Below are 25,655 nucleotides of genomic sequence, written 5' to 3'. Positions count from 1 at the left end.
AGTGGTACTACTATAGACCAGAGCCCTATTCCCTATATAGTGGTACTACTATAGACCAGAGCCCTATTCCCTATATAGTGGTACTACTATAGACCAGAGCCCTATTCCCTATATAGTGGTACTACTATAGACCAGAGCCCTATTCCCTATATAGTGGTACTACTATAGACCAGAGCCCTATTCCCTATATAGTGGCACTACTATAGACCAGAGCCCTGTTCCCTATATAGTGGTACTACTATAGACCAGAGCCCTGTTCCCTATATAGTGGTACTGCTATAGACCAGAGCCCTATTCCCTATATAGTGGTACTACTATAGACCAGAGCCCTGTTCCCTATATAGTGGTACTGCTATAGACCAGAGCCCTATTCCCTATATAGTGGTACTACTATAGACCAGAGCCCTGTTCCCTATATAGTGGTACTGCTATAGACCAGAGCCCTATTCCCTATATAGTGGTACTACTATAGACCAGAGCCCTATTCCCTATATATAGTGGTACTACTATAGACCAGAGCCCTATTCCCTATATATAGTGGTACTACTATAGACCAGAGCCCTATTCCCTATATAGTGGTACTACTATAGACCAGAGCCCTATTCCCTATATATAGTGGTACTACTATAGACCAGAGCCCTATTCCCTATATAGTGGTACTACTATAGACCAGAGCCCTATTCCCTATATATAGTGGTACTACTATAGACCAGAGCCCTATTCCCTATATAGTGGTACTACTATAGACCAGAGCCCTATTCCCTATATAGTGGTACTACTATAGACCAGAGCCCTATTCCCTATATAGTGGTACTACTATAGACCAGTGCCCTATTCCCTATATAGTGGTACTACTATAGACCAGAGCCCTATTCCCTATATATAGTGGTACTACTATAGACCAGAGCCCTATTCCCTATATAGTGGTACTACTATAGACCAGAGCCCTATTCCCTATATAGTGGTACTACTATAGACCAGAGCCCTATTCCCTATATAGTGGTACTACTATAGACCAGAGCCCTATTCCCTATATAGTGGTACTACTATAGACCAGAGCCCTATTCCCTATATAGTGGTACTACTATAGACCAGAGCCCTATTCCCTATATAGTGGTACTACTATAGACCAGAGCCCTATTCCCTATATAGTGGTACTACTATAGACCAGAGCCCTATTCCCTATATAGTGGTACTACTATAGACCAGAGCCCTATTCCCTATATAGTGGTACTACTATAGACCAGAGCCCTATTCCCTATATAGTGGTACTACTATAGACCAGAGCCCTATTCCCTATATAGTGGCACTACTATAGACCAGAGCCCTGTTCCCTATATAGTGGTACTACTATAGACCAGAGCCCTGTTCCCTATATAGTGGTACTGCTATAGACCAGAGCCCTATTCCCTATATAGTGGTACTACTATAGACCAGAGCCCTGTTCCCTATATAGTGGTACTGCTATAGACCAGAGCCCTATTCCCTATATAGTGGTACTACTATAGACCAGAGCCCTGTTCCCTATATAGTGGTACTGCTATAGACCAGAGCCCTGTTCCCTATATAGTGGTACTACTATAGACCAGAGCCCTGTTCCCTATATAGTGGTACTGCTATAGACCAGAGCCCTATTCCCTATATAGTGGTATTACTATAGACCAGAGCCCTGTTCCCTATATAGTGGTACTACTATAGACCAGAGCCCTGTTCCCTATATAGTGGTACTACTATAGACCAGAGCCCTATTCCCTATATAGTGGTACTGCTTTGGACCAGAGCCCTATTCCCTATATAGTGGTACTACTATAGACCAGAGCCCTATTCCCTATATAGTGGTACTACTATAGACCAGAGCCCTATTCCCTATATAGTGGTACTACTATAGACCAGAGCCCTGTTCCCTATATAGTGGTACTACTATAGACCAGAGCCCTATTCCCTATATAGTGGTACTGCTTTGGACCAGAGCCCTATTCCCTATATAGTGGTACTACTATAGACCAGAGCCCTATTCCCTATATAGTGGTACTACTATAGACCAGAGCCCTATTCCCTATATAGTGGTACTGCTTTGGACCAGAGCCCTATTCCCTATATAGTGGTACTACTATAGACCAGAGCCCTGTTCCCTATATAGTGGTACTACTATAGACCAGAGCCCTGTTCCCTATATAGTGGTACTACTATAGACCAGAGCCCTATTCCCTATATAGTGGTACTACTATAGACCAGAGCCCTATTCCCTATATAGTGGTACTGCTTTGGACCAGAGCCCTATTCCCTATATAGTGGTACTACTATAGACCAGAGCCCTATTCCCTATATAGTGGTACTACTATAGACCAGGGCCCTATTCCCTATATAGTGGTACTACTATAGACCAGGGCCCTATTCCCTATATAGTGGTACTACTATAGACCAGAGCCCTATTCCCTATATAGTAGTACTACTATAGATCAGAGCCCTATTCCCTATATAGTGGTACTACTATAGACCAGAGCCCTATTCCCTATATAGTGGTACTACTATAGACCAGGGCCCTATTCCCTATATAGTGGTACTACTATAGACCAGAGTCCTATTCCCTATAATGTGCACTACTTTTAACCATAAGGAATAGGATGCCATTTCATACACTTCCAGTGTAACCCTCTTCAAGCCGCAAAACAGATGCAAGTATTTTAGTAGGAGGCTAGCAGGCCACTGTTGGCAGGCTCTTTAGGCAATAATATGACACTAAGATGAAGTCACAAACATTGCAACTGTAGTCGACTCCCACACGTCAGGCAGGGCAACACAGACAAAGCATTATGCCCAGTGAGTACCAACTGGTACCATCGTCTCCTCTCCTCGTCCTCTCTACGGACTTCATTTGTCGTGTCGTCTGAAAACCAGGACATGGAACTATATAATGTTAAAGGAAAACAGCAAACTGCAAATATCCTCCTGGGTTGTCTGGTGTTGTTTTTACTTTCTGTACTTTGTCCAGCTGAGAAACGTGAGTAGTGATGGTTCTATTGTGAGTAGTGATGATTCTATTGTGAGTAGTGATGATTCTATTGTGAGTAGTGATGATTCTATTGTGAGTAGTGATGATTCTATTGTGAGTAGTGATGATTCTATTGTGAGTAGTGATGATTCTATTGTGAGTAGTGATGGTTCTATTGTGAGTAGTGATGATTCTATTGTGAGTAGTGATGATTCTATTGTGAGTAGTGATGGTTCTATTGTGAGTAGTGATGATTCTATTGTGAGTAGTGATGATTCTATTGTGAGTAGTGATGGTTCTATTGTGAGTAGTGATGGTTCTATTGTGAGTAGTGATGATTCTATTGTGAGTAGTGATGATTCTATTGTGAGTAGTGATGGTTCTATTGTGAGTAACATCCAGGATTATAGGACATTGCTTGATAATTTCACAAGCAAAAAAATGCATAATTAAACATGAATCTGTCCTCAAGCACAGTGCAATCTGACCTCTTATCAAAAATGGGTTTTATATATTGGTAACTACCTCTGTCAATGTTTCACAGGCCTTGTGGCCTGCACGTCATACTGACCACGGGCCAGATTCTGACTTAGGAAGTAGTGCCTTTCCTCCACGCGCTAGCGGTGCGCAGGTCAACTTTTGGCTCACCCACCCGCCATTGCTGATAACGTATCCGCAACCGCCAGACTCTATGTGATAAAGTGAAAATCTGAGACCCGCACCCAACCCTAACCCACTACTATACCACATGTGCTGTAGGCTACAGTCAGAGACAGCAGAAGGATTTTTTTTTAACAGGAGGCGCAGGATATTTTTTGTTGTTGCCTGATTTAGATATGTTTCTGCTTATAATTTCCAGCATGTTGGTAGGCTATTTGTTAGTCAACTTGTCTGTAATTAGATGCAGCTTCTCTTCTGTCATTTATAAATGGACCTAGAAGAATAAATAAACCCTTTTGCTCACCAGACTAATGTGATCGATAGATCGATAGAATGCATGCTTCAATACAGTTGACATCGGTAAAGTTTTCTCCGTCATCTCTGATTCTTTCTCGGAGCAAAGACCTTTAGGGACCAGCGATAAAATGCAATAATTCTTTTAAAAAACGGGAAAGTTTATCAGTTTCACCGGTTGTAAGGAAATAGAAATATGTGAAAACGACCCAACATGTTTCTGATAAGATTTCAGTTTGGTTTAGATGCATATTTTATGTGTTTGAAATAGTATGAGGTTTAATGATGCTGATAAAGACAGCACCTTCACCTTTAGAGACGGTCCCTAACCTCGCTATCAGGTTTTATGATGCTGATAAAGACAGCACCTTCACCTTTAGAGACGGTCCCTAACCTCGCTATCAGGTTTTATGATGCTGATAAAGACAGCACCTTCACCTTTAGAGACGGTCCCTAACCTCGCTATCAGGTTTAATGATGCTGATAAAGACAGCACCTTCACCTTTAGAGACGGTCCCTAACCTCGCTATCAGATTTAATGATGCTGATAAAGACAGCACCTTCACCTTTAGAGACGGTCCCTAACCTCGCTATCAGGTTTTATGATGCTGATAAAGACAGCACCTTCACCTTTAGAGACGGTCCCTAACCTCGCTATCAGGTTTTATGATGCTGATAAAGACAGCACCTTCACCTTTAGAGACGGTCCCTAACCACGTTATCAGGTTTTATGATGCTGATAAAGACAGCACTTTCACCTTTAGAGACGGTCCCTAACCTCGCTATCAGGTTTTATGATGCTGATAAAGACAGCACCTTCACCTTTAGAGACGGTCCCTAACCACGTTATCAGGTTTTACGATACTGATAAAGACAGCACCTTTTCCTTTAGAGATGGTCCCTAACCTCGCTATCAGGTTTTATGATGCTGAAAAAGACAGCACCTTCACCTTTAGAGACGGTCCCTAACCATGCTATCAGGTTTTATGATGCTGATAAAGACAGCATCTCTACAGATGTTCCACTGTATGGACAAAGGTATGTGGACACCCCTTGAAATGACTGGATTTGGCTATTTCAGCCACACCCATTGCTGACAGTTGTATAAAATCGAACACACAGCCATGCAATCTCCATAGACAAACATTGGCAGTAGAATGGGCATTACTGAAGAGCTCAGTGACTTTCAACGTGGTACTGTCATACAAGTCAGTTCGTCAAATTTCTGCCATGCTAGAGCTGTTGTTGTTGTGAAGTGGAAATGTCTAGGAGCAACAACGGCTCAACCGTGAAGTGGTAGGCCACACGCGCTGACAGGACAGGACCGCCGAGTGCTGAAGCACCATAGCTCGTAAAAATCATCTGTCCTTGGTTGCAACACTCACCACCGACTGCCTCTGGAAGCAATGTCAGCACAATAACTGTTTGTCGAGAGCTTCATGAAAAGGGTTTCCATAGCTGAGCAGCCACACACAAGCCTAAGATCACCATGCGCAATGCCAAATGTTGGCTGGAGTGGTGTAAATCTTCACCATCATTGGACTCTGGAGCAGTGGAAACGCGCTCTGTGGAATGACGAATCTGGTAGTCCGATGGACGAATCAGGGTTTGGCGGATGCCAAGAGAACGCTACCTGCCCGAATGCATAGTGTCAACTGTAAAGTTTGGTGGACGAGGAATAATGGTTAGGGGCTGTTTTTCATGGTTCGAGCTAGCCCCCCCCCCCTCCCTCCCAGGATACAATGATATTATAGACGATTCTGTGCTTCCAACTTAGTGGCAACAGTTTGGGGAAGGCCGTGTCTTGTTTCAGCATGACAATACCCCCGTGCTTAAAGCGAGGGGAGTACAGACGTACAGAAATGGTTTGTTGAGTAGTGGCCATGTAGTTTATCTAACTATGTATTTGTATGCTGAGTTTTCACATACGGTCAAGATGCTGAAAGAAAGAAATCATATTTCTCCACTCCTCTTCCCAAGTCAAAATATAGCTTACATTTGGTGTAAGCCTCTCGTTTTACTGCAAGAAATGCTGCAGGAGTTAATATTCAGGCTATGCGAGAGTTTATAGACCTACAATCAGTGTCCAGATTTCAGTTTTTCATTTAACCCATCAGAACAGTAGACTACAGTTTCCTTGACACGCCATAGGCCTAATCGAAGTCCCCATCGTGTAACTGTCGAATTTGTATAGCGCCTCACAATCATCACACATAACACTGCCTCACAATCATCACACATAACACTGCCTCACAATCATCACACATAACACTGCCTCACAATCATCACACATAACACTGCCTCACAATCATCACACATAACACTGCCTCACAATCATCACACATAACACTGCTAGCTGGGAAAATAATGTACAATGTACGTAATAAACTCTTGGAATTGACTGATGTCTGGGGGACTTTCAGCAGCTTCTACAGCCGTCACCTCAGCTGCCTCAATATTATTTTCTTCATTAATATATTATTAGTAGTATTAGTATTATTATTATTATTATTATTAGTATTATTATTATTATTAGTATTATTATTAGTATTATTATTATTATTAGTAGTAGTATTAGTAATATTAGTAGTATTAGTATTATTATTATTATTATTAGTAGTATTATTATTATTATTATTATTATTATTATTATTATTATTATTATTAGTATTATTATTATTAGTATTATTAGTATTAGTACTATTATTAGTATTATTATTATTATTATTATTATTATTAGTAGTAGTATTAGTATTATTCGTATTATTATTAGTATTATTAGTATTATTAGTATTATTATTAGTATTATTATTAGTATTATTATTAGTATTATAATTAGTATTATTATTAGTATTATTATTAGTAGTATTATTATTAGTATTATTAGTATTATTATTAGTATTATTATTAGTATTATTATTAGTAGTATTTGTTGTTTTTGCGTTGAATAATTCATTTTCTAACCTTGAATGTGAAGTTCATTCTGTTTCTTTTTGTTGTTGTCATTGAAGCTAATACCGGTAGACGGGAGGGGGGGGGGTGTTCCTGTGTTGGGGAGGGGGGGGGGTGTTCCTGTGTTGGGGAGGGAGGGGGGTGTTCCTGTGTTGGGGAGGGAGGGGGGTGTTCCTGTGTTGGGGAGGGAGGGGGGTGTTCCTGTGTTGGGGAGGGAGGAGGGTGTTCCTGTGTTGGGGAGGGAGGGGGGTGTTCCTGTGTTGGGGAGGGAGGGGGGTGTTCCTGTGTTGGGGAGGGAGGGGGGTGTTCCTGTGTTGGGGAGGGAGGGGGGTGTTCCTGTGTTGGGGAGGGAGGGGGGTGTTCCTGTGTTGGGGAGGGAGGGGGGTGTTCCTGTGTTGGGAAGGGAGGGGGGTGTTCCTGTGTTGGGGAGGGAGGAGGGGTGTTCCTGTGTTGGGGAGGGAGGGGGGTGTTCCTGTGTTGGGGAGGGAGGGGGGTGTTCCTGTGTTGGGGAGGGAAGGGTTTTGTACGATGTGCTCCCATGTAGCATGCTGTTTTGTGTAGGTGGAAGGAATAACGGGGCATTATCTGTGTCATATTTTGCGGATTGTTAAATTGTAAAAAATGACAATAAATATATTGTAAAACTAAATTTAAAAAACATAGCTAGCTGTCACTGCTCTCATCCTCTTTTACCACCATATCATTCTCAAACATTAGCCTACTTCTCTGGTCCTCTCTTCTATAACATTAGACTACAGTTCTGGTCCTCTCTTCTATAACATCAGACTACTTCTCTGGTCTTCTCTTCTATAACATCAGACTACTGTTCTGGTCCTCTCTTCTATAACATCAGACTACTTCTCTGGTCCTCTCTTCTATAACATCAGACTACTGTTCTGGTCCTCTCTTCTATAACATTAGACTACTGTTCTGGTCCTCTCTTCTATAACATTAGACTACTGTTCTGGTCCTCTCTTCTATAACATTAGACTACTGTTCTGGTCCTTCTTCTATAACATTAGACTACTGTTCTGGTCCTCTCTTCTATAACATTAGACTACTGTTCTGGTCCTCTCTTCTATAACATCAGACTACTGTTCTGGTCCTCTCTTCTATAACATCAGACTACTGTTCTGATCCTCTCTTCTATAACATCAGACTACTGTTCTGGTCCTCTCTTCTATAACATCAGACTACTTCTCTGGTCCTCTCTTCTATAACATTAGACTACTGTTCTGGTCCTCTCTTCTATAACATTAGACTACTGTTCTGGTCCTCTCTTCTATAACATCAGACTACTTCTCTGGTCTTCTCTTCTATAACATCAGACTACTGTTCTGGTCCTCTCTTCTATAACATTAGACTACTGTTCTGGTCCTCTCTTCTATAGCATCAGACTACTGTTCTGGTCCTCTCTTCTATAGCATCAGACTACTGTTCTGGTCCTCTCTTCTATAACATTAGACTACTGTTCTGATCCTCTCTTCTATAACATTAAATCAAATCAAATCAAATGTATTTATATAGCCCTTCGTACATCAGCTGATATCTCAAAGTGCTGTACAGAAACCCAGCCTAAAACCCCAAACAGCAAGCAATGCAGATGTAGAAGCACGGTGGCTAGGAAAAACTCCCTAGAAAGGCCAAAACCTAGGAAGAAACCTAGAGAGGAACCAGGCTATGTGGGGTGGCCAGTCCTCTTCTGGCTGTGCCGGGTGGAGATTATAACAGAACATGGCCAAGATGTTCAAATGTTCATAAATGACCAGCATGGTCGTATAATAATAAGGCAGAACAGTTGAAACTGGAGCAGCAGCAAGGTCAGATGGACTGGGGACAGCAAGGAGTCATCATGTCAGGTAGTCCTGGGGCATGGTCCTAGGGCTCAGGTCCTCCGAGAGAGAGAAAAAAAAAGAGAATTAGAGAGAGCATATGTTGGGTGGCCAGTCCTCTTCTGACTGTGCCGGGTGGAGATTATAACAGAACATGGCCAAGATGTTCAAATGTTCATAAATGATCAGAATGTTCGAGTAATAAGAAGGCAGAACAGTTGAAACTGGAGCAGCAGCACGGCCAGGTGGACTGGGGACAGCAAGGAGTCATCATGTCAGGTAATCCTGGGGCATGGTCCTAGGTCTCAGGTCCTCCGAGAGAGAGAAGGAGAGAATTAGAGAACGCACACTTAGATTCACACAGGACACCGAATAGAACAGGAGAAGTACTCCAGATATAACTAACTGACCCCAGCCTCCCGACACAAACTACTGCAGCATAAATACTGGAGGCTGAGACAGGAGGGGTCAGGAGACTACTGATCTGGTCCTCTCTTCTATAACATTAGACTACTGTTCTGGTCCTCTCTTCTATAACATTAGACTACTGTTCTGGTCTTCTCTTCTATAACATCAGACTACTGTTCTGGTCCTCTCTTCTATAACATCAGACTACTGTTCTGGTCCTCTCTTCTATAACATCAGACTACTGTTCTGGTCCTCTCTTCTATAACATCAGACTACTTCTCTAGTCCTCTCTTCTATAACATTAGACTACTGTTCTGGTCCTCTCTTCTATAACATTAGACTACTGTTCTGGACCTCTCTTCTATAACATCAGACTACTGTTCTGGTCCTCTCTTCTATAACCTTGGACTACTGTTCTGGTCCTCTCTTCTATAACATTAGACTACTGTTCTGGTCCTCTCTTCTATAACATTAGACTACTGTTCTGGTCCTCTCTTCTATAACATTAGACTACTGTTCTGGTCCTCTCTTCTATAACATCAGACTACTGTTCTGGTCCTCTCTTCTATAACATCAGACTACTGTTCTGGTCCTCTCTTCTATAACATTAGACTTCTTCTCTGGGCCTCCCTACTCTTTATTTTTAACTCTCCGTTCCGCAGCTTTTTCACTTATTTAATTAAACTCTGACATTGTTCTTTTAACCTCTGTGGTTCTACATTAACCATTTATTCCAATCCCATAAGCATTTGGCAATAAGATATGTAGGCTATTTGGTGCGCTCTGAAGTTTAGGCTTAAAAAGGCTACTAATAATGCCTGTTAGCCTAAAATAAGCCTAAAATAAATAAACCTCAATGTAGCCTATAGATATAAATTGCACAATAATTCTAAATTTATGGATTTTTTAAAAGGTTTTGTTTTCTCTTTATTCAACCCGCTCGCCACCCACCCGGCCTTCATCCACACAATATTCCATAACCCTAAACACACCCGCGCCGCGGATAACGCGGAGACTGCGGGTTATGCGGTTATGAGTCAACCGCCGCATCACGCTTTTCCGTAGCTGATATTCAGACCTACCTTATGAAGGTGCGTAATTAACGGGGTTTTAGAGGTGTGGTTCCCTTGCGCTTGCTGAATAAATAAACGTAGACCTAAATTCAACAACTGAAAAGCCTCACAACTTGCTGGTCAACATATTTTCTCGTGGAGTTTTAATTCGATAAGGGTTTTCAGTACATTTATCTTAAGCCATCCCCTTAAAAAGTTATTTAACCCATGGTAATGTTGGACGCTTCGTGTATATACAATTAGAATAGGGAGAATAGTGAATAGTGTACAATAGTAGGCTATGCCGTCGTCTATTGCCTGCACTAACCATGTAACTGTGGGATTGCACAGCCAAGTATCGCCCAATGTGTGTCGGGCTCAAACTGTTACGTCTTGGTCTGCCCTCCGTTCCATAACGATTTAAATAGACTACATGCACTGGCATGACGCTGCTTCTCTCGTCCCCAGCAAGGTGTAGACTGCTGATCGCTGTCCATGGTGCTGAAATTGCGACATGTCTATGCGGCTGCGCAGCCTAATCGAATCGATTACAGGACTTGTTTGGTGCCAAGGCTTAGCTTCGTTTTAGCTAATGGGTAAATGTTTATTGGTAGACCTATTTGTTCGTCATTTTCTCTTAAAGCCTAACAGTTCACGAAGCTCTACAGGGTGTCCCAGTGCTGACATTGTTAGACTGTTGCCCGGTGACAGAGGTGGAACAAGTACTCAAATGGTCATACTTGAGTAAAGGTAAAGATACTTTAATATAAAATGACTCAAGTAAAAGTGAAAGTAACCTAGTAAAATACTACTTGACTAAAAGTCTAAAAGTATCAGATTTTAAATACTTGAGTAAAAGTATAAAGTAAAAGTCACTGCTATACATCAAATTCCTGATATTTAGCAAACCAGACGGCACAAATTCCTGATATTTAGCAAACCAGACGGCCCAATTTCCTGATATTTAGCAAACCAGACGGCACAATTTCCTGATATTTAGCAAACCAGACGGCACAATTTCCTGATATTTAGCAAACCAGACGGCACAATTTCCTGATATTTAGCAAACCAGACGGCCCAATTTCCTGATATTTAGCAAACCAGACGGCACAATTTCCTGATATTTAGCAAACCAGACGGCCCAATTTCCTGATATTTAGCAAACCAGACGGCACAATTTCCTGATATTTAGCAAACCAGACGGCACAATTTCCTGATATTTAGCAAACCAGACGGCACAATTTCCTGATATTTAGCAAACCAGACGGCCCAATTTCCTGATATTTAGCAAACCAGACGGCACAATTTCCTGATATTTAGCAAACCAGACGGCACAATTTCCTGATATTTAGCAAACCAGACGGCACAATTTCCTGATATTTAGCAAACCAGACGGCACAAATTCCTGATATTTAGCAAACCAGACGGCACAATTTCCTGATATTTAGCAAACCAGACGGCACAATTTCCTGATATTTAGCAAACCAGACGGCACAAATTCCTGATATTTAGCAAACCAGACGGCACAAATTCCTGATATTTAGCAAACCAGACGGCACAAATTCCTGATATTTAGCAAACCAGACGGCACAAATTCCTGATATTTAGCAAACCAGACGGCACAATTTCCTGATATTTAGCAAACCAGACGGCACAATTTCCTGATATTTAGCAAACCAGACGGCACAATTTCCTGATATTTAGCAAACCAGACGGCACAATTTCCTGATATTTAGCAAACCAGACGGCACAATTTCCTGATATTTAGCAAACCAGACGGCACAATTTCCTGATATTTAGCAAACCAGACGGCACAATTTCCTGATATTTAGCAAACCAGACGGCACAATTTCCTGATATTTAGCAAACCAGACGGCACAATTTCCTGATATTTAGCAAACCAGACGGCACAATTTCCTGATATTTAGCAAACCAGACGGCACAATTTCCTGATATTTAGCAAACCAGACGGCACAAATTCCTGATATTTAGCAAACCAGACGGCACAATTTCCTGATATTTAGCAAACCAGACGGCACAATTTCCTGATATTTAGCAAACCAGACGGCACAAATTCCTGATATTTAGCAAACCAGACGGCACAATTTCCTGATATTTAGCAAACCAGACGGCACAATTTCCTGATATTTAGCAAACCAGACGGCACAATTTCCTGATATTTAGCAAACCAGACGGCACAAATTCCTTTTTTTATATATTTTTGGCAGTCAGGGTCACACTTCAACACTCAGACATCATTTACAAAGGAAGCATTTATATTTAGTGAATTCACCAGATCAGAGGCAGTAGGGACGACCAGGGACGTTCTCTTGATGAGTGTGTGAATTTGACCGTTTTCCTGTCCTGCTAAGCACTCAAATTGTAACTCGTACTTTTGCGTGTCAGGGAAAATATATGGAGTAAAAAGTACATCATTTTCTTTAGGAATGTAATGAAGTAAACGCAAAAGTAGTCAAAAATATCAAAAATATTCAAGTAAAGTACAGATTCCCCAAAATACGACTTAAGTACTTTACACCACTACACAGTGGCAATAATGTAATTACTTGTTTAAATCAATAAAGTTCGGAATTGAAATATTGCAGATTATAAAATAAATGTTTGTTGCAGCAGCATACTGATCAGCTACCAATATATATATATATATATTTCATAGGATATACAACTGTCCTGTATAGGCTACCTGAACCTGCATGACATGAGCCGTCCTCGCGCTCTCTCCCATCTTGAATAGAACGTTGTTGTGCGTAAAACCAGTCAATTAATGGCAAAATAATACAGTCAGTCACCCTCAAAACACTAGTTTACTAGGGATTGTTTCATTATGCAGTGTACTATCTATAGCTATACAGTATTTATAAACTTCTTATCAAAATAACATCTCAAATAGCCTAACAATAAGGGGGGAAGTAGTCTGCTTGAGGATACTGTACTTTCAGACACTATTTGTGGTTGAACTCCACGGGTTTTGTCTGGCTAATAGCCTTAACAAATGGGCTAAATTCAATTGAATTAAATCACATTTAATCCACGACGGCCTGTAGGCCCAAGTTGCCGACCCAACTGTTTTCTATGCTGAGTATTGCAAACCCAGACATTCCTGAGACATTGGGCATTCTATGTCCATTGCGCTGCACATAATTAAAATGAATTGTTGGATGATGGATGCCAAGATATACCAGAGATAAGTGACCGTTGATATTATAACCACACAACTCAAACGCCGGTTCACCAGTAGCCTATGAACGAAATTGCAAACAACTTTGTTTTGTTCAAGCCCTCAAGAACACAACTTTTGTTGTTGTTGTTCAAAGCCTGTTGTCAAGAACTGTTGTCTGCTAAAGATGAGGGTCTGTTCGCATCTGCAAATGTATGGGCTTTCCAGTACCCAGACGACCTGTCCCAAGAGCTTCCTATAGAGTTAATCTCTTTCCGTAACGTGTTGAGAGCGGGAATTAAGGAGAATGCGAGGCTCAATTAAAGATGGTACAGAATAGAAGATTACTACTGTATTTGAAGAACAACTCCGTTCTGCCCATGTTCCCTGATGTTGCTATGGCAATCAAGCAGATTTTTGTTTACCTTCCCTCTATTTGTTGCTTCTGCGAAGAGATCGTTTTCTAACTTGAAACTCATTAAGAACTATCTATGAAGCATTAAGCTCTAGGTCTGATATGCGCTGTTGAACACCTGAGTAAACTCCGCTCATTACACTGGCGCCGTCGTAGTCTTGATCACGACCTATATTTTATTTTTCACCTTTTCAGTCACATTCCTGAAGCCCAATAAACAAACAATCACTTAGCGCTCTAGTACATATGGACAATAAAAACGTTAATGAATGACTTGTTGGAGGGTTACTCTCAAAATGATTTATTATACAAAATACAAAACATAGATATCGATGACAGGAGCGTGTGCACCCACACCTCGTGGGTCTCCCACCTTGCGGGTAACGCCTACGGGTCCTTCTTTTTGTGACGTCATCCTCCGTTACCAATGATCCTCGTTAACAACCACAAGGCCACGACGGCGTTCATAGAGGAGGCAAATGAAGGTAAACGAAACAATGGAATTAATAAATGGAATGATAATGTCGGCTATATACCAAATGAATGGAACTATCAGTTGAATTTTAGTGTGTTTATTACGCCTACAGACTGTCGATACTGATGATGGCTATAATTTAACGTGATAGAAATAGGAGATAGAGAAAGTCGGGGTAGTCTATAATTAAGACATTTCAGAGTGCCCATCCCCGCAAGTTAAAAGGTCATTTTAAAAGGTCATTTAAATTCTGCATAATGACACAGCCTTTCATAAACTTTATTGTGGGAAAGTTGATGGGTTGACATGCTTCAGTTTGTTGCCATATGACTGGTTTCACATTTGTCTCTTGCGATTATTAGGTCAAATAAATCTAAAGCTAAGTGTCATTTCTATTTACAATCCCCTTGTCCAAACGGATTACTCATTTACCTAGCTCTTATCAATAGCTCTTATCAATAGCTCTTATCAATAGCTCTTATCAATAGCTCTTATCAATAGCTCTGATCAATAGCTCTTATCAATAGCTCTGATCAATAGCTCTGATCAATAGCTCTTATCAATAGCTCTGATCAATAGCTCTGATCAATAGCTCTGATCAATAGCTCTGATCAATAGCTCTGATCAATAGCTCTGATCAGGTTGTAAATGACAGTGTGTGGAGAATGGTGCCATTTATATATAGAGAAAAAAAGTATATTATTTTTTCCACTTGGAACTGACAGGTTCGCTAGACCTTATTCACTATTAATACAGTATGTATAGACACAGGTTCGCTAGACCTTATTCACTATTAATACAGTATCTATAGACACAGGTTCGCTAGACCTTATTCACTATTAATACAGTATCTATAGACACAGGTTCGCTAGACCTTATTCACTATTAATACAGTATCTATAGACACAGGTTCGCTAGACCTTATTCACTATTAATACAGTATGTATAGACACAGGTTCGCTAGACCTTATTCACTATTAATACAGTATGTATAGACACAGGTTCGCTAGACCTTATTCACTATTAATACAGTATCTATAGACACAGGTTCGCTAGACCTTATTCACTATTAATACAGTATGTATAGACACAGGTTCGCTAGACCTTATTCACTATTAATACAGTATCTATAGACACAGGTTCGCTAGACCTTATTCACTATTAATACAGTATGTATAGACACAGGTTCGCTAGACCTTATTCACTATTAATACAGTATGTATAGACACAGGTTCGCTAGACCTTATTCACTATTAATACAGTATCTATAGACACAGGTTCGCTAGACCTTATTCACTATTAATACAGTATCTATAGACACAGGTTCGCTAGACCTTATTCACTATTAATACAGTATCTATAGACACAGGTTCGCTAGACCTTATTCACTATTAATACAGTATGTATAGACACAGGTTCGCTAGACCTTATTCACTATTAATACAGTATCTATAGACACAGGTTCGCTAGACCTTATTCACTATTAATACAGTATGTATAGACACAGGTTCGCTAGACCTTATTCACTATTAATACAGTATCTATAGACACAGGTTCGCTAGACCTTATTCACTATTAATACAGTATCTATAGACACAGGTTCGCTAGACCTTATTCACTATTAATACAGTATCTATAGACACAGGTTCGCTAGACCTTATTCACTATTAATACAGTATCTATAGACACAGGTTCGCTAGACCTTATTCACTATTAATACAGTATGTATAGACACAGGTTCGCTAGACCTTATTCACTATTAATACAGTATGTATAGACACAGGTTCGCTAGACCTTATTCACTATTAATACAGTATCTATAGACACAGGTTCGCTAGACCTTATTCACTATTAATACAGTATCTATAGACACAGGTTCGCTAGACCTTATTCACTATTAATACAGTATCTATAGACACAGGTTCGCTAGACCTTATTCACTATTAATACAGTATCTATAGACACAGGTTCGCTAGACCTTATTCACTATTAATACAGTATCTATAGACACAGGTTCGCTAGACCTTATTCACTATTAATACAGTATCTATAGACACAGGTTCGCTAGACCTTATTCACTATTAATACAGTATCTATAGACACAGGTTCGCTAGACCTTATTCACTATTAATACAGTATGTATAGACACAGGTTCGCTAGACCTTATTCACTATTAATACAGTATCTATAGACACAGGTTCGCTAGACCTTATTCACTATTAATACAGTATGTATAGACACAGGTTCGCTAGACCTTATTCACTATTAATACAGTATCTATAGACACAGGTTCGCTAGACCTTATTCACTATTAATACAGTATCTATAGACACAGGTTCGCTAGACCTTATTCACTATTAATACAGTATGTATAGACACAGGTTCGCTAGACCTTATTCACTATTAATACAGTATGTATAGACACAGGTTCGCTAGACCTTATTCACTATTAATACAGTATCTATAGACACAGGTTCGCTAGACCTTATTCACTATTAATACAGTATCTATAGACACAGGTTCGCTAGACCTTATTCACTATTAATACAGTATGTATAGACACAGGTTCGCTAGACCTTATTCACTATTAATACAGTATCTATAGACACAGGTTCGCTAGACCTTATTCACTATTAATACAGTATCTATAGACACAGGTTCGCTAGACCTTATTCACTATTAATACAGTATCTATAGACACAGGTTCGCTAGACCTTATTCACTATTAATACAGTATCTATAGACACAGGTTCGCTAGACCTTATTCACTATTAATACAGTATCTATAGACACAGGTTCGCTAGACCTTATTCACTATTAATACAGTATCTATAGACACAGGTTCGCTAGACCTTATTCACTATTAATACAGTATCTATAGACACAGGTTCGCTAGACCTTATTCACTATTAATACAGTATCTATAGACACAGGTTCGCTAGACCTTATTCACTATTAATACAGTATCTATAGACACAGGTTCGCTAGACCTTATTCACTATTAATACAGTATCTATAGACACAGGTTCGCTAGACCTTATTCACTATTAATACAGTATCTATAGACACAGGTTCGCTAGACCTTATTCACTATTAATACAGTATCTATAGACACAGGTTCGCTAGACCTTATTCACTATTAATACAGTATCTATAGACACAGGTTCGCTAGACCTTATTCACTATTAATACAGTATCTATAGACACAGGTTCGCTAGACCTTATTCACTATTAATACAGTATCTATAGACACAGGTTCGCTAGACCTTATTCACTATTAATACAGTATCTATAGACACAGGTTCGCTAGACCTTATTCACTATTAATACAGTATCTATAGACACAGGTTCGCTAGACCTTATTCACTATTAATACAGTATGTATAGACACAGGTTCGCTAGACCTTATTCACTATTAATACAGTATCTATAGACACAGGTTCGCTAGACCTTATTCACTATTAATACAGTATGTATAGACACAGGTTCGCTAGACCTTATTCACTATTAATACAGTATCTATAGACACAGGTTCGCTAGACCTTATTCACTATTAATACAGTATGTATAGACACAGGTTCGCTAGACCTTATTCACTATTAATACAGTATCTATAGACACAGGTTCGCTAGACCTTATTCACTATTAATACAGTATCTATAGACACAGGTTCGCTAGACCTTATTCACTATTAATACAGTATCTATAGACACAGGTTCGCTAGACCTTATTCACTATTAATACAGTATCTATAGACACAGGTTCGCTAGACCTTATTCACTATTAATACAGTATCTATAGACACAGGTTCGCTAGACCTTATTCACTATTAATACAGTATCTATAGACACAGGTTCGCTAGACCTTATTCACTATTAATACAGTATCTATAGACACAGGTTCGCTAGACCTTATTCACTATTAATACAGTATCTATAGACACAGGTTCGCTAGACCTTATTCACTATTAATACAGTATCTATAGACACAGGTTCGCTAGACCTTATTCACTATTAATACAGTATCTATAGACACAGGTTCGCTAGACCTTATTCACTATTAATACAGTATCTATAGACACAGGTTCGCTAGACCTTATTCACTATTAATACAGTATCTATAGACACAGGTTCGCTAGACCTTATTCACTATTAATACAGTATCTATAGACACAGGTTCGCTAGACCTTATTCACTATTAATACAGTATCTATAGACACAGGTTCGCTAGACCTTATTCACTATTAATACAGTATGTATAGACACAGGTTCGCTAGACCTTATTCACTATTAATACAGTATCTATAGACACAGGTTCGCTAGACCTTATTCACTATTAATACAGTATGTATAGACACAGGTTCGCTAGACCTTATTCACTATTAATACAGTATCTATAGACACAGGTTCGCTAGACCTTATTCACTATTAATACAGTATCTATAGACACAGGTTCGCTAGACCTTATTCACTATTAATACAGTATCTATAGACACAGGTTCGCTAGACCTTATTCACTATTAATACAGTATGTATAGACACAGGTTCGCTAGACCTTATTCACTATTAATACAGTATGTATAGACACAGGTTCGCTAGACCTTATTCACTATTAATACAGTATCTATAGACACAGGTTCGCTAGACCTTATTCACTATTAATACAGTATGTATAGACACAGGTTCGCTAGACCTTATTCACTATTAATACAGTATCTATAGACACAGGTTCGCTAGACCTTATTCACTATTAATACAGTATCTATAGACACAGGTTCGCTAGACCTTATTCACTATTAATACAGTATCTATAGACACAGGTTCGCTAGACCTTATTCACTATTAATACAGTATTATAGACACAGGTTCGCTAGACCTTATTCACTATTAATACAGTATCTATAGACACAGGTTCGCTAGACCTTATTCACTATTAATACAGTATGTATAGACACAGGTTCGCTAGACCTTATTCACTATTAATACAGTATGTATAGACACAGGTTCGCTAGACCTTATTCACTATTAATACAGTATCTATAGACACAGGTTCGCTAGACCTTATTCACTATTAATACAGTATCTATAGACACAGGTTCGCTAGACCTTATTCACTATTAATACAGTATCTATAGACACAGGTTCGCTAGACCTTATTCACTATTAATACAGTATCTATAGACACAGGTTCGCTAGACCTTATTCACTATTAATACAGTATGTATAGACACAGGTTCGCTAGACCTTATTCACTATTAATACAGTATCTATAGACACAGGTTCGCTAGACCTTATTCACTATTAATACAGTATCTATAGACACAGGTTCGCTAGACCTTATTCACTATTAATACAGTATGTATAGACACAGGTTCGCTAGACCTTATTCACTATTAATACAGTATCTATAGACACAGGTTCGCTAGACCTTATTCACTATTAATACAGTATGTATAGACACAGGTTCGCTAGACCTTATTCACTATTAATACAGTATCTATAGACACAGGTTCGCTAGACCTTATTCACTATTAATACAGTATCTATAGACACAGGTTCGCTAGACCTTATTCACTATTAATACAGTATCTATAGACACAGGTTCGCTAGACCTTATTCACTATTAATACAGTATCTATAGACACAGGTTCGCTAGACCTTATTCACTATTAATACAGTATCTATAGACACAGGTTCGCTAGACCTTATTCACTATTAATACAGTATCTATAGACACAGGTTCGCTAGACCTTATTCACTATTAATACAGTATCTATAGACACAGGTTCGCTAGACCTTATTCACTATTAATACAGTATCTATAGACACAGGTTCGCTAGACCTTATTCACTATTAATACAGTATGTATAGACACAGGTTCGCTAGACCTTATTCACTATTAATACAGTATGTATAGACACAGGTTCGCTAGACCTTATTCACTATTAATACAGTATGTATAGACACAGGTTCGCTAGACCTTATTCACTATTAATACAGTATCTATAGACACAGGTTCGCTAGACCTTATTCACTATTAATACAGTATCTATAGACACAGGTTCGCTAGACCTTATTCACTATTAATACAGTATCTATAGACACAGGTTCGCTAGACCTTATTCACTATTAATACAGTATCTATAGACACAGGTTCGCTAGACCTTATTCACTATTAATACAGTATGTATAGACACAGGTTCGCTAGAACTTATTCACTATTAATACAGTATGTATAGACACAGGTTCGCTAGACCTTATTCACTATTAATACAGTATCTATAGACACAGGTTCGCTAGACCTTATTCACTATTAATACAGTATCTATAGACACAGGTTCGCTAGACCTTATTCACTATTAATACAGTATCTATAGACACAGGTTCGCTAGACCTTATTCACTATTAATACAGTATCTATAGACACAGGTTCGCTAGACCTTATTCACTATTAATACAGTATCTATAGACACAGGTTCGCTAGACCTTATTCACTATTAATACAGTATCTATAGACACAGGTTCGCTAGACCTTATTCACTATTAATACAGTATCTATAGACACAGGTTCGCTAGAACTTATTCATGGTTTCCTGGCGCATAAAGGTGGTGGAATTCTGAGGGAATTAAGTCGAGGTCAGAATACAATGTAGATATACCTCCTCCACCACACCTCCATTAATGCAGTATCTATAGACACACCTCCTCCACCACACCTCCATTAATACAGTGTATCTGTAGACACACCTCCTCCACCACACCTCCATTAATACAGTGTATCTATAGACACACCTCCTCCACCACACCTCCATTAATACAGTGTATCTATAGACACACCTCCTCCACCACACCTCCATTAATACAGTGTATCTGTAGACACACCTCCTCCACCACACCTTCATTAACACAGTGTATCTGTAGACACATCTCCTCCACCACACCTCCATTAATACAGTGTATCTGTAGACACACCTCCTCCACAACACCTTCATTAACACAGTGTATCTGTAGACACGCCTCCTCCACCACACCTCCATTAATACAGTGTATCTGTAGACACGCCTCCTCCACTACACCTCCATTAATACAGTGTATCTTTAGACACACCTCCATTAATACTGTGTATCTGTAGACACACCTCCTCCACAACACCTTCATTAATACAGTGTATCTGTAGACACACCTCCTCCACAACACCTTCATTAATACAGTGTATCTGTAGACACACCTCCTCCACCACACCTCCATTAATACAGTGTATCTGTAGACACACCTCCATTAATACAGTGTATCTGTAGACACACCTCCTCCACCACACCTCCATTAATACAGTGTATCTGTAGACACACCTCCATTAATACAGTGTATCTGTAGACACACCTCCATTAATACAGTGTATCTGTAGACACACCTCCATTAATACAGTGTATCTATAGACACGCCTCCATTAATACAGTGTATCTATAGACACGCCTCCTCCACTACACCTCCATTAATACATTGTATCTGTAGACACGCCTCCTCCACTACACCTCCATTAATACAGTGTACCTGTAGACACACCTCCATTAATACAGTGTATCTGTAGACACGCCTCCTCCACTACACCTCCATTAATACAGTGTATCTTTAGACACACCTCCATTAATACCGTGTATCTGTAGACACACCTCCTCCACAACACCTTCATTAATACAGTGTATCTGTAGACACACCTCCTCCACCACACCTCCATTAATACAGTGTATCTGTAGACACACCTCCATTAATACAGTGTATCTGTAGACACACCTCCATTAATACAGTGTATCTGTAGACACACCTCCATTAATACAGTGTATCTATAGACACGCCTCCATTAATACAGTGTATCTATAGACACGCCTCCTCCACTACACCTCCATTAATACATTGTATCTGTAGACACGCCTCCTCCACTACACCTCCATTAATACAGTGTACCTGTAGACACACCTCCATTAATACAGTGTATCTGTAGACACACCTCCATTAATAGTGTATCTATAGACACACCTCCTCCACTACACCTCCATTAATAGTGTATCTATAGACACACCTCCTCCACTACACCTCCATTAATACAGTGTATCTATAGACACGCCTCCTCCACCACACCTCCATTAATACAGTGTATCTGTAGACACACCTCCATTAATACAGTGTATCTGTAGACAAGCCTCCTCCACCATAGTTTGTTGTTGTTTGTGTGCATGTCTGAGGTCAATCCATTTTCAAATTCAGCCAATTCCAATGTCTTGTACTTTCTGAATGAACTGAATGTAAATGGAACCCCAACCCTTAATCTGTATCTGTTTCACCTCCTTTCTCATCTCTCAGGAGAAACTGTTTCACATCTCTCTCAGTCTGCACAGTTTCTCCTGACCCCTGTATCTGTGTCTATTTCACATCTCTCTCAGTCTGTACAGTTTCTCCTGACCCCTGTATCTGTGTCTGTTTCACATCTCTCTCAGTCTGCACAGTTTCTCCTGACCCCTGTATCTGTGTCTGTTTCACATCTCTCTTAGTCTGTACAGTTTCTCCTGACCCCTGTATCTGTGTCTGTTTCACATCTCTCTCAGTCTGTACAGTTTCTCCTGACCCCTGTACCTGTGTCTGTTTCACATCTCTCTCAGTCTGTACAGTTTCTCCTGACCCCTGTATCTGTGTCTGTTTCACATCTCTCTCAGTCTGTACAGTTTCTCCTGACCCCTGTATCTGTGTCTGTTTCACATCTCTCTCAGTCTGTACAGTTTCTCCTGACCCTGTGTCTATAAAAGAGAACAGCACTGTGGACGTTCTAGTAGCCAGAATCACCTGTAGTGATGATGTTCAGCTGACCGTCACGGAGAACCCTGCGGAGGCTTTCTACCTGCGGGGGACGGACCTCATCGCCAAGAGAGGACTGGACTTTGAGGTGAGAGCTCAGGGGCAATGTATCAAGCTGATCTAGTTTTGCTTTGTAGAATACAAAGAATACAAGCTTGGGGGGGCTGATCCTGGATCAGAACTCGTACTCTGAGATACTTTATACGTACAGCGTCAGAACTTAACATTCATAGCAATTTTTAACATGTCACAAAGTGCATTTATTTTAAAACTGTGTTTTCTTCTTGGACAAGTTCAGGTAGTGGTGTGAGATATGGCTTTCATGGCGACTGCAAAGTAGTTGGCCTGGAACGTTGCCATGAACTGACTCAGTTACGGGGGTCATTTTTCCATTGACAAAAAAGAAAAGTTCAAAAGAAAGGTCAAAAGAAAGGTCGAGGGACAATGAGGCATTCTGTCTGTGGTGTGAAATAACAGCTGCTGCATTTGTGTTCGTTTCCTAGTCTCTGCCCCGTGTGGATGATGCTCTGTGGGTCCGGGTGCGCTGCAACAGAACTGGCTCCAGATCAGTGAGTAGTAGTGATGACATGTCTCATGGTCATGGGGCTGTGGGTCCGGGTGCGCTGCAACAGAACTGGCTCCAGATCAGTGAGTAGTAGTGATGACATGTCTCATGGTCATGGGGCTGTGGGTCCGGGTGCGCTGCAACAGAACTGGCTCCAGATCAGTGAGTAGTAGTGATGACATGTCTCATGGTCATGGGGCTGTGGGTCCGGGTGCGCTGCAACAGAACTGGCTCCAGATCAGTGAGTAGTAGTGATGACATGTCTCATGGTCATGGGGCTGTGGGTCCGGGTGCGCTGCAACAGAACTGGCTCCAGATCAGTGAGTAGTAGTGACGACATGTCTCATGGTCATGGGGCTGTGGGTCCGGGTGCGCTGCAACAGAACTGGCTCCAGATCAGTGAGTAGTAGTGATGACATGTCTCATGGTCATGGGGCTGTGGGTCCGGGTGCGCTGCAACAGAACTGGCTCCAGATCAGTGAGTAGTAGTGATGACATGTCTCATGGTCATGGGGCTGTGGGTCCGGGTGCGCTGCAACAGAACTGGCTCCAGATCAGTGAGTAGTAGTGACGACATGTCTCATGGTCATGGGGCTGTGGGTCCGGGTGCGCTGCAACAGAACTGGCTCCAGATCAGTGAGTAGTAGTGATGACATGTCTCATGGTCATGGGGCTGTGGGTCCGGGTGCGCTGCAACAGAACTGGCTCCAGATCAGTGAGTAGTAGTGATGACATGTCTCATGGTCATGGGGCTGTGGGTCCGGGTGCGCTGCAACAGAACTGGCTCCAGATCAGTGAGTAGTAGTGATGACATGTCTCATGGTCATGGGGCTGTGGGTCCGGGTGCGCTGCAACAGAACTGGCTCCAGATCAGTGAGTAGTAGTGACGACATGTCTCATGGTCATGGGGCTGTGGGTCAGGGTGCGCTGCAACAGAACTGGCTCCAGATCAGTGAGTAGTAGTGATGACATGTCTCATGGTCATGGGGCTGTGGGTCCGGGTGCGCTGCAACAGAACTGGCTCCAGATCAGTGAGTAGTAGTGATGACATGTCTCATGGTCATGGGGCTGTGGGTCCGGGTGCGCTGCAACAGAACTGGCTCCAGATCAGTGAGTAGTAGTGATGACATGTCTCATGGTCATGGGGCTGTGGGTCCGGGTGCGCTGCAACAGAACTGGCTCCAGATCAGTGAGTAGTAGTGATGACATGTCTCATGGTCATGGGGCTGTGGGTCCGGGTGCGCTGCAACAGAACTGGCTCCAGATCAGTGAGTAGTAGTGATGACATGTCTCATGGTCATGGGGCTGTGGGTCCGGGTGCGCTGCAACAGAACTGGCTCCAGATCAGTGAGTAGTAGTGATGACATGTCTCATGGTCATGGGGCTGTGGGTCCGGGTGCGCTGCAACAGAACTGGCTCCAGATCAGTGAGTAGTAGTGATGACATGTCTCATGGTCATGGGTTATGTCCCAAATTGTACCTTATAGGGCTCTGGTCTATAGTAGTACCACTATGTAGGGAATAGGACTCTGGTCTATAGTAGTACCACTATATAGGGAATAGGGCCCTGGTCTGTAGTAGTACCACTATATAGGGAATAGGGCCCTGGTCTGTAGTAGTACCACTATATAGAGAATAGGGCCCTGGTCTGTAGTAGTACCACTATATAGAGAATAGGGCCCTGGTCTGTAGTAGTACCACTATATAGGGAATAGGACTCTGGTCTGTAGTAGTACGACTATATAGGGAATAGGGCTCTGGTCTGTAGTAGTACGACTATATAGGGAATAGGGCTCTGGTCTGTAGTAGTACCACTATATAGAGAATAGGGCCCTGGTCTGTAGTAGTACCACTATATAGGGAATAGGGCTCTGGTCTATAGTAGTACCACTATTTCTGGGCTGTGCCTGTCAAAGGTCAAACCATATTTCTGCTCTCTATGGGTGAAGAACTTCAACGTGTAAAACATCAAGTTGTTTTCACATC

The 25,655-nt window shown here is 40.9% G+C and overlaps 1 protein-coding gene across 4 annotated transcripts in view; it reads left to right on the top strand.

Moving 5' to 3' along the window:
- Positions 1 to 2,875: 2,875 nt before the first annotated feature.
- Positions 2,876 to 25,655, top strand: part of cdhr5a (cadherin-related family member 5a) — a 48,955-nt gene continuing 26,175 nt past the window's right edge. For 3 of the 4 annotated variants that reach the window (XM_031812810.1, XM_031812809.1, XM_031812812.1), the window contains exons 1-3: positions 2,876 to 3,001; positions 23,020 to 23,192; positions 23,608 to 23,673. In XM_031812810.1, the coding sequence (XP_031668670.1) occupies positions 2,902 to 3,001; positions 23,020 to 23,192; positions 23,608 to 23,673 (339 nt within the window). In that variant the 5' untranslated portion in view covers positions 2,876 to 2,901. Of the gene's footprint in view, positions 3,002 to 23,019; positions 23,193 to 23,607; positions 25,096 to 25,655 lie in introns of those variants that run through there. The other variant, XM_031812811.1, reaches the window with a different exon arrangement.

Source organism: Oncorhynchus kisutch, unplaced genomic scaffold, assembly GCF_002021735.2.
Source record: "Oncorhynchus kisutch isolate 150728-3 unplaced genomic scaffold, Okis_V2 Okis03b-Okis08b_hom, whole genome shotgun sequence".
In the NCBI taxonomy this organism is placed as follows: Eukaryota; Metazoa; Chordata; class Actinopteri; order Salmoniformes; family Salmonidae; genus Oncorhynchus; species Oncorhynchus kisutch.
This window is presented reverse-complemented; position numbering and strand designations above follow the sequence as displayed.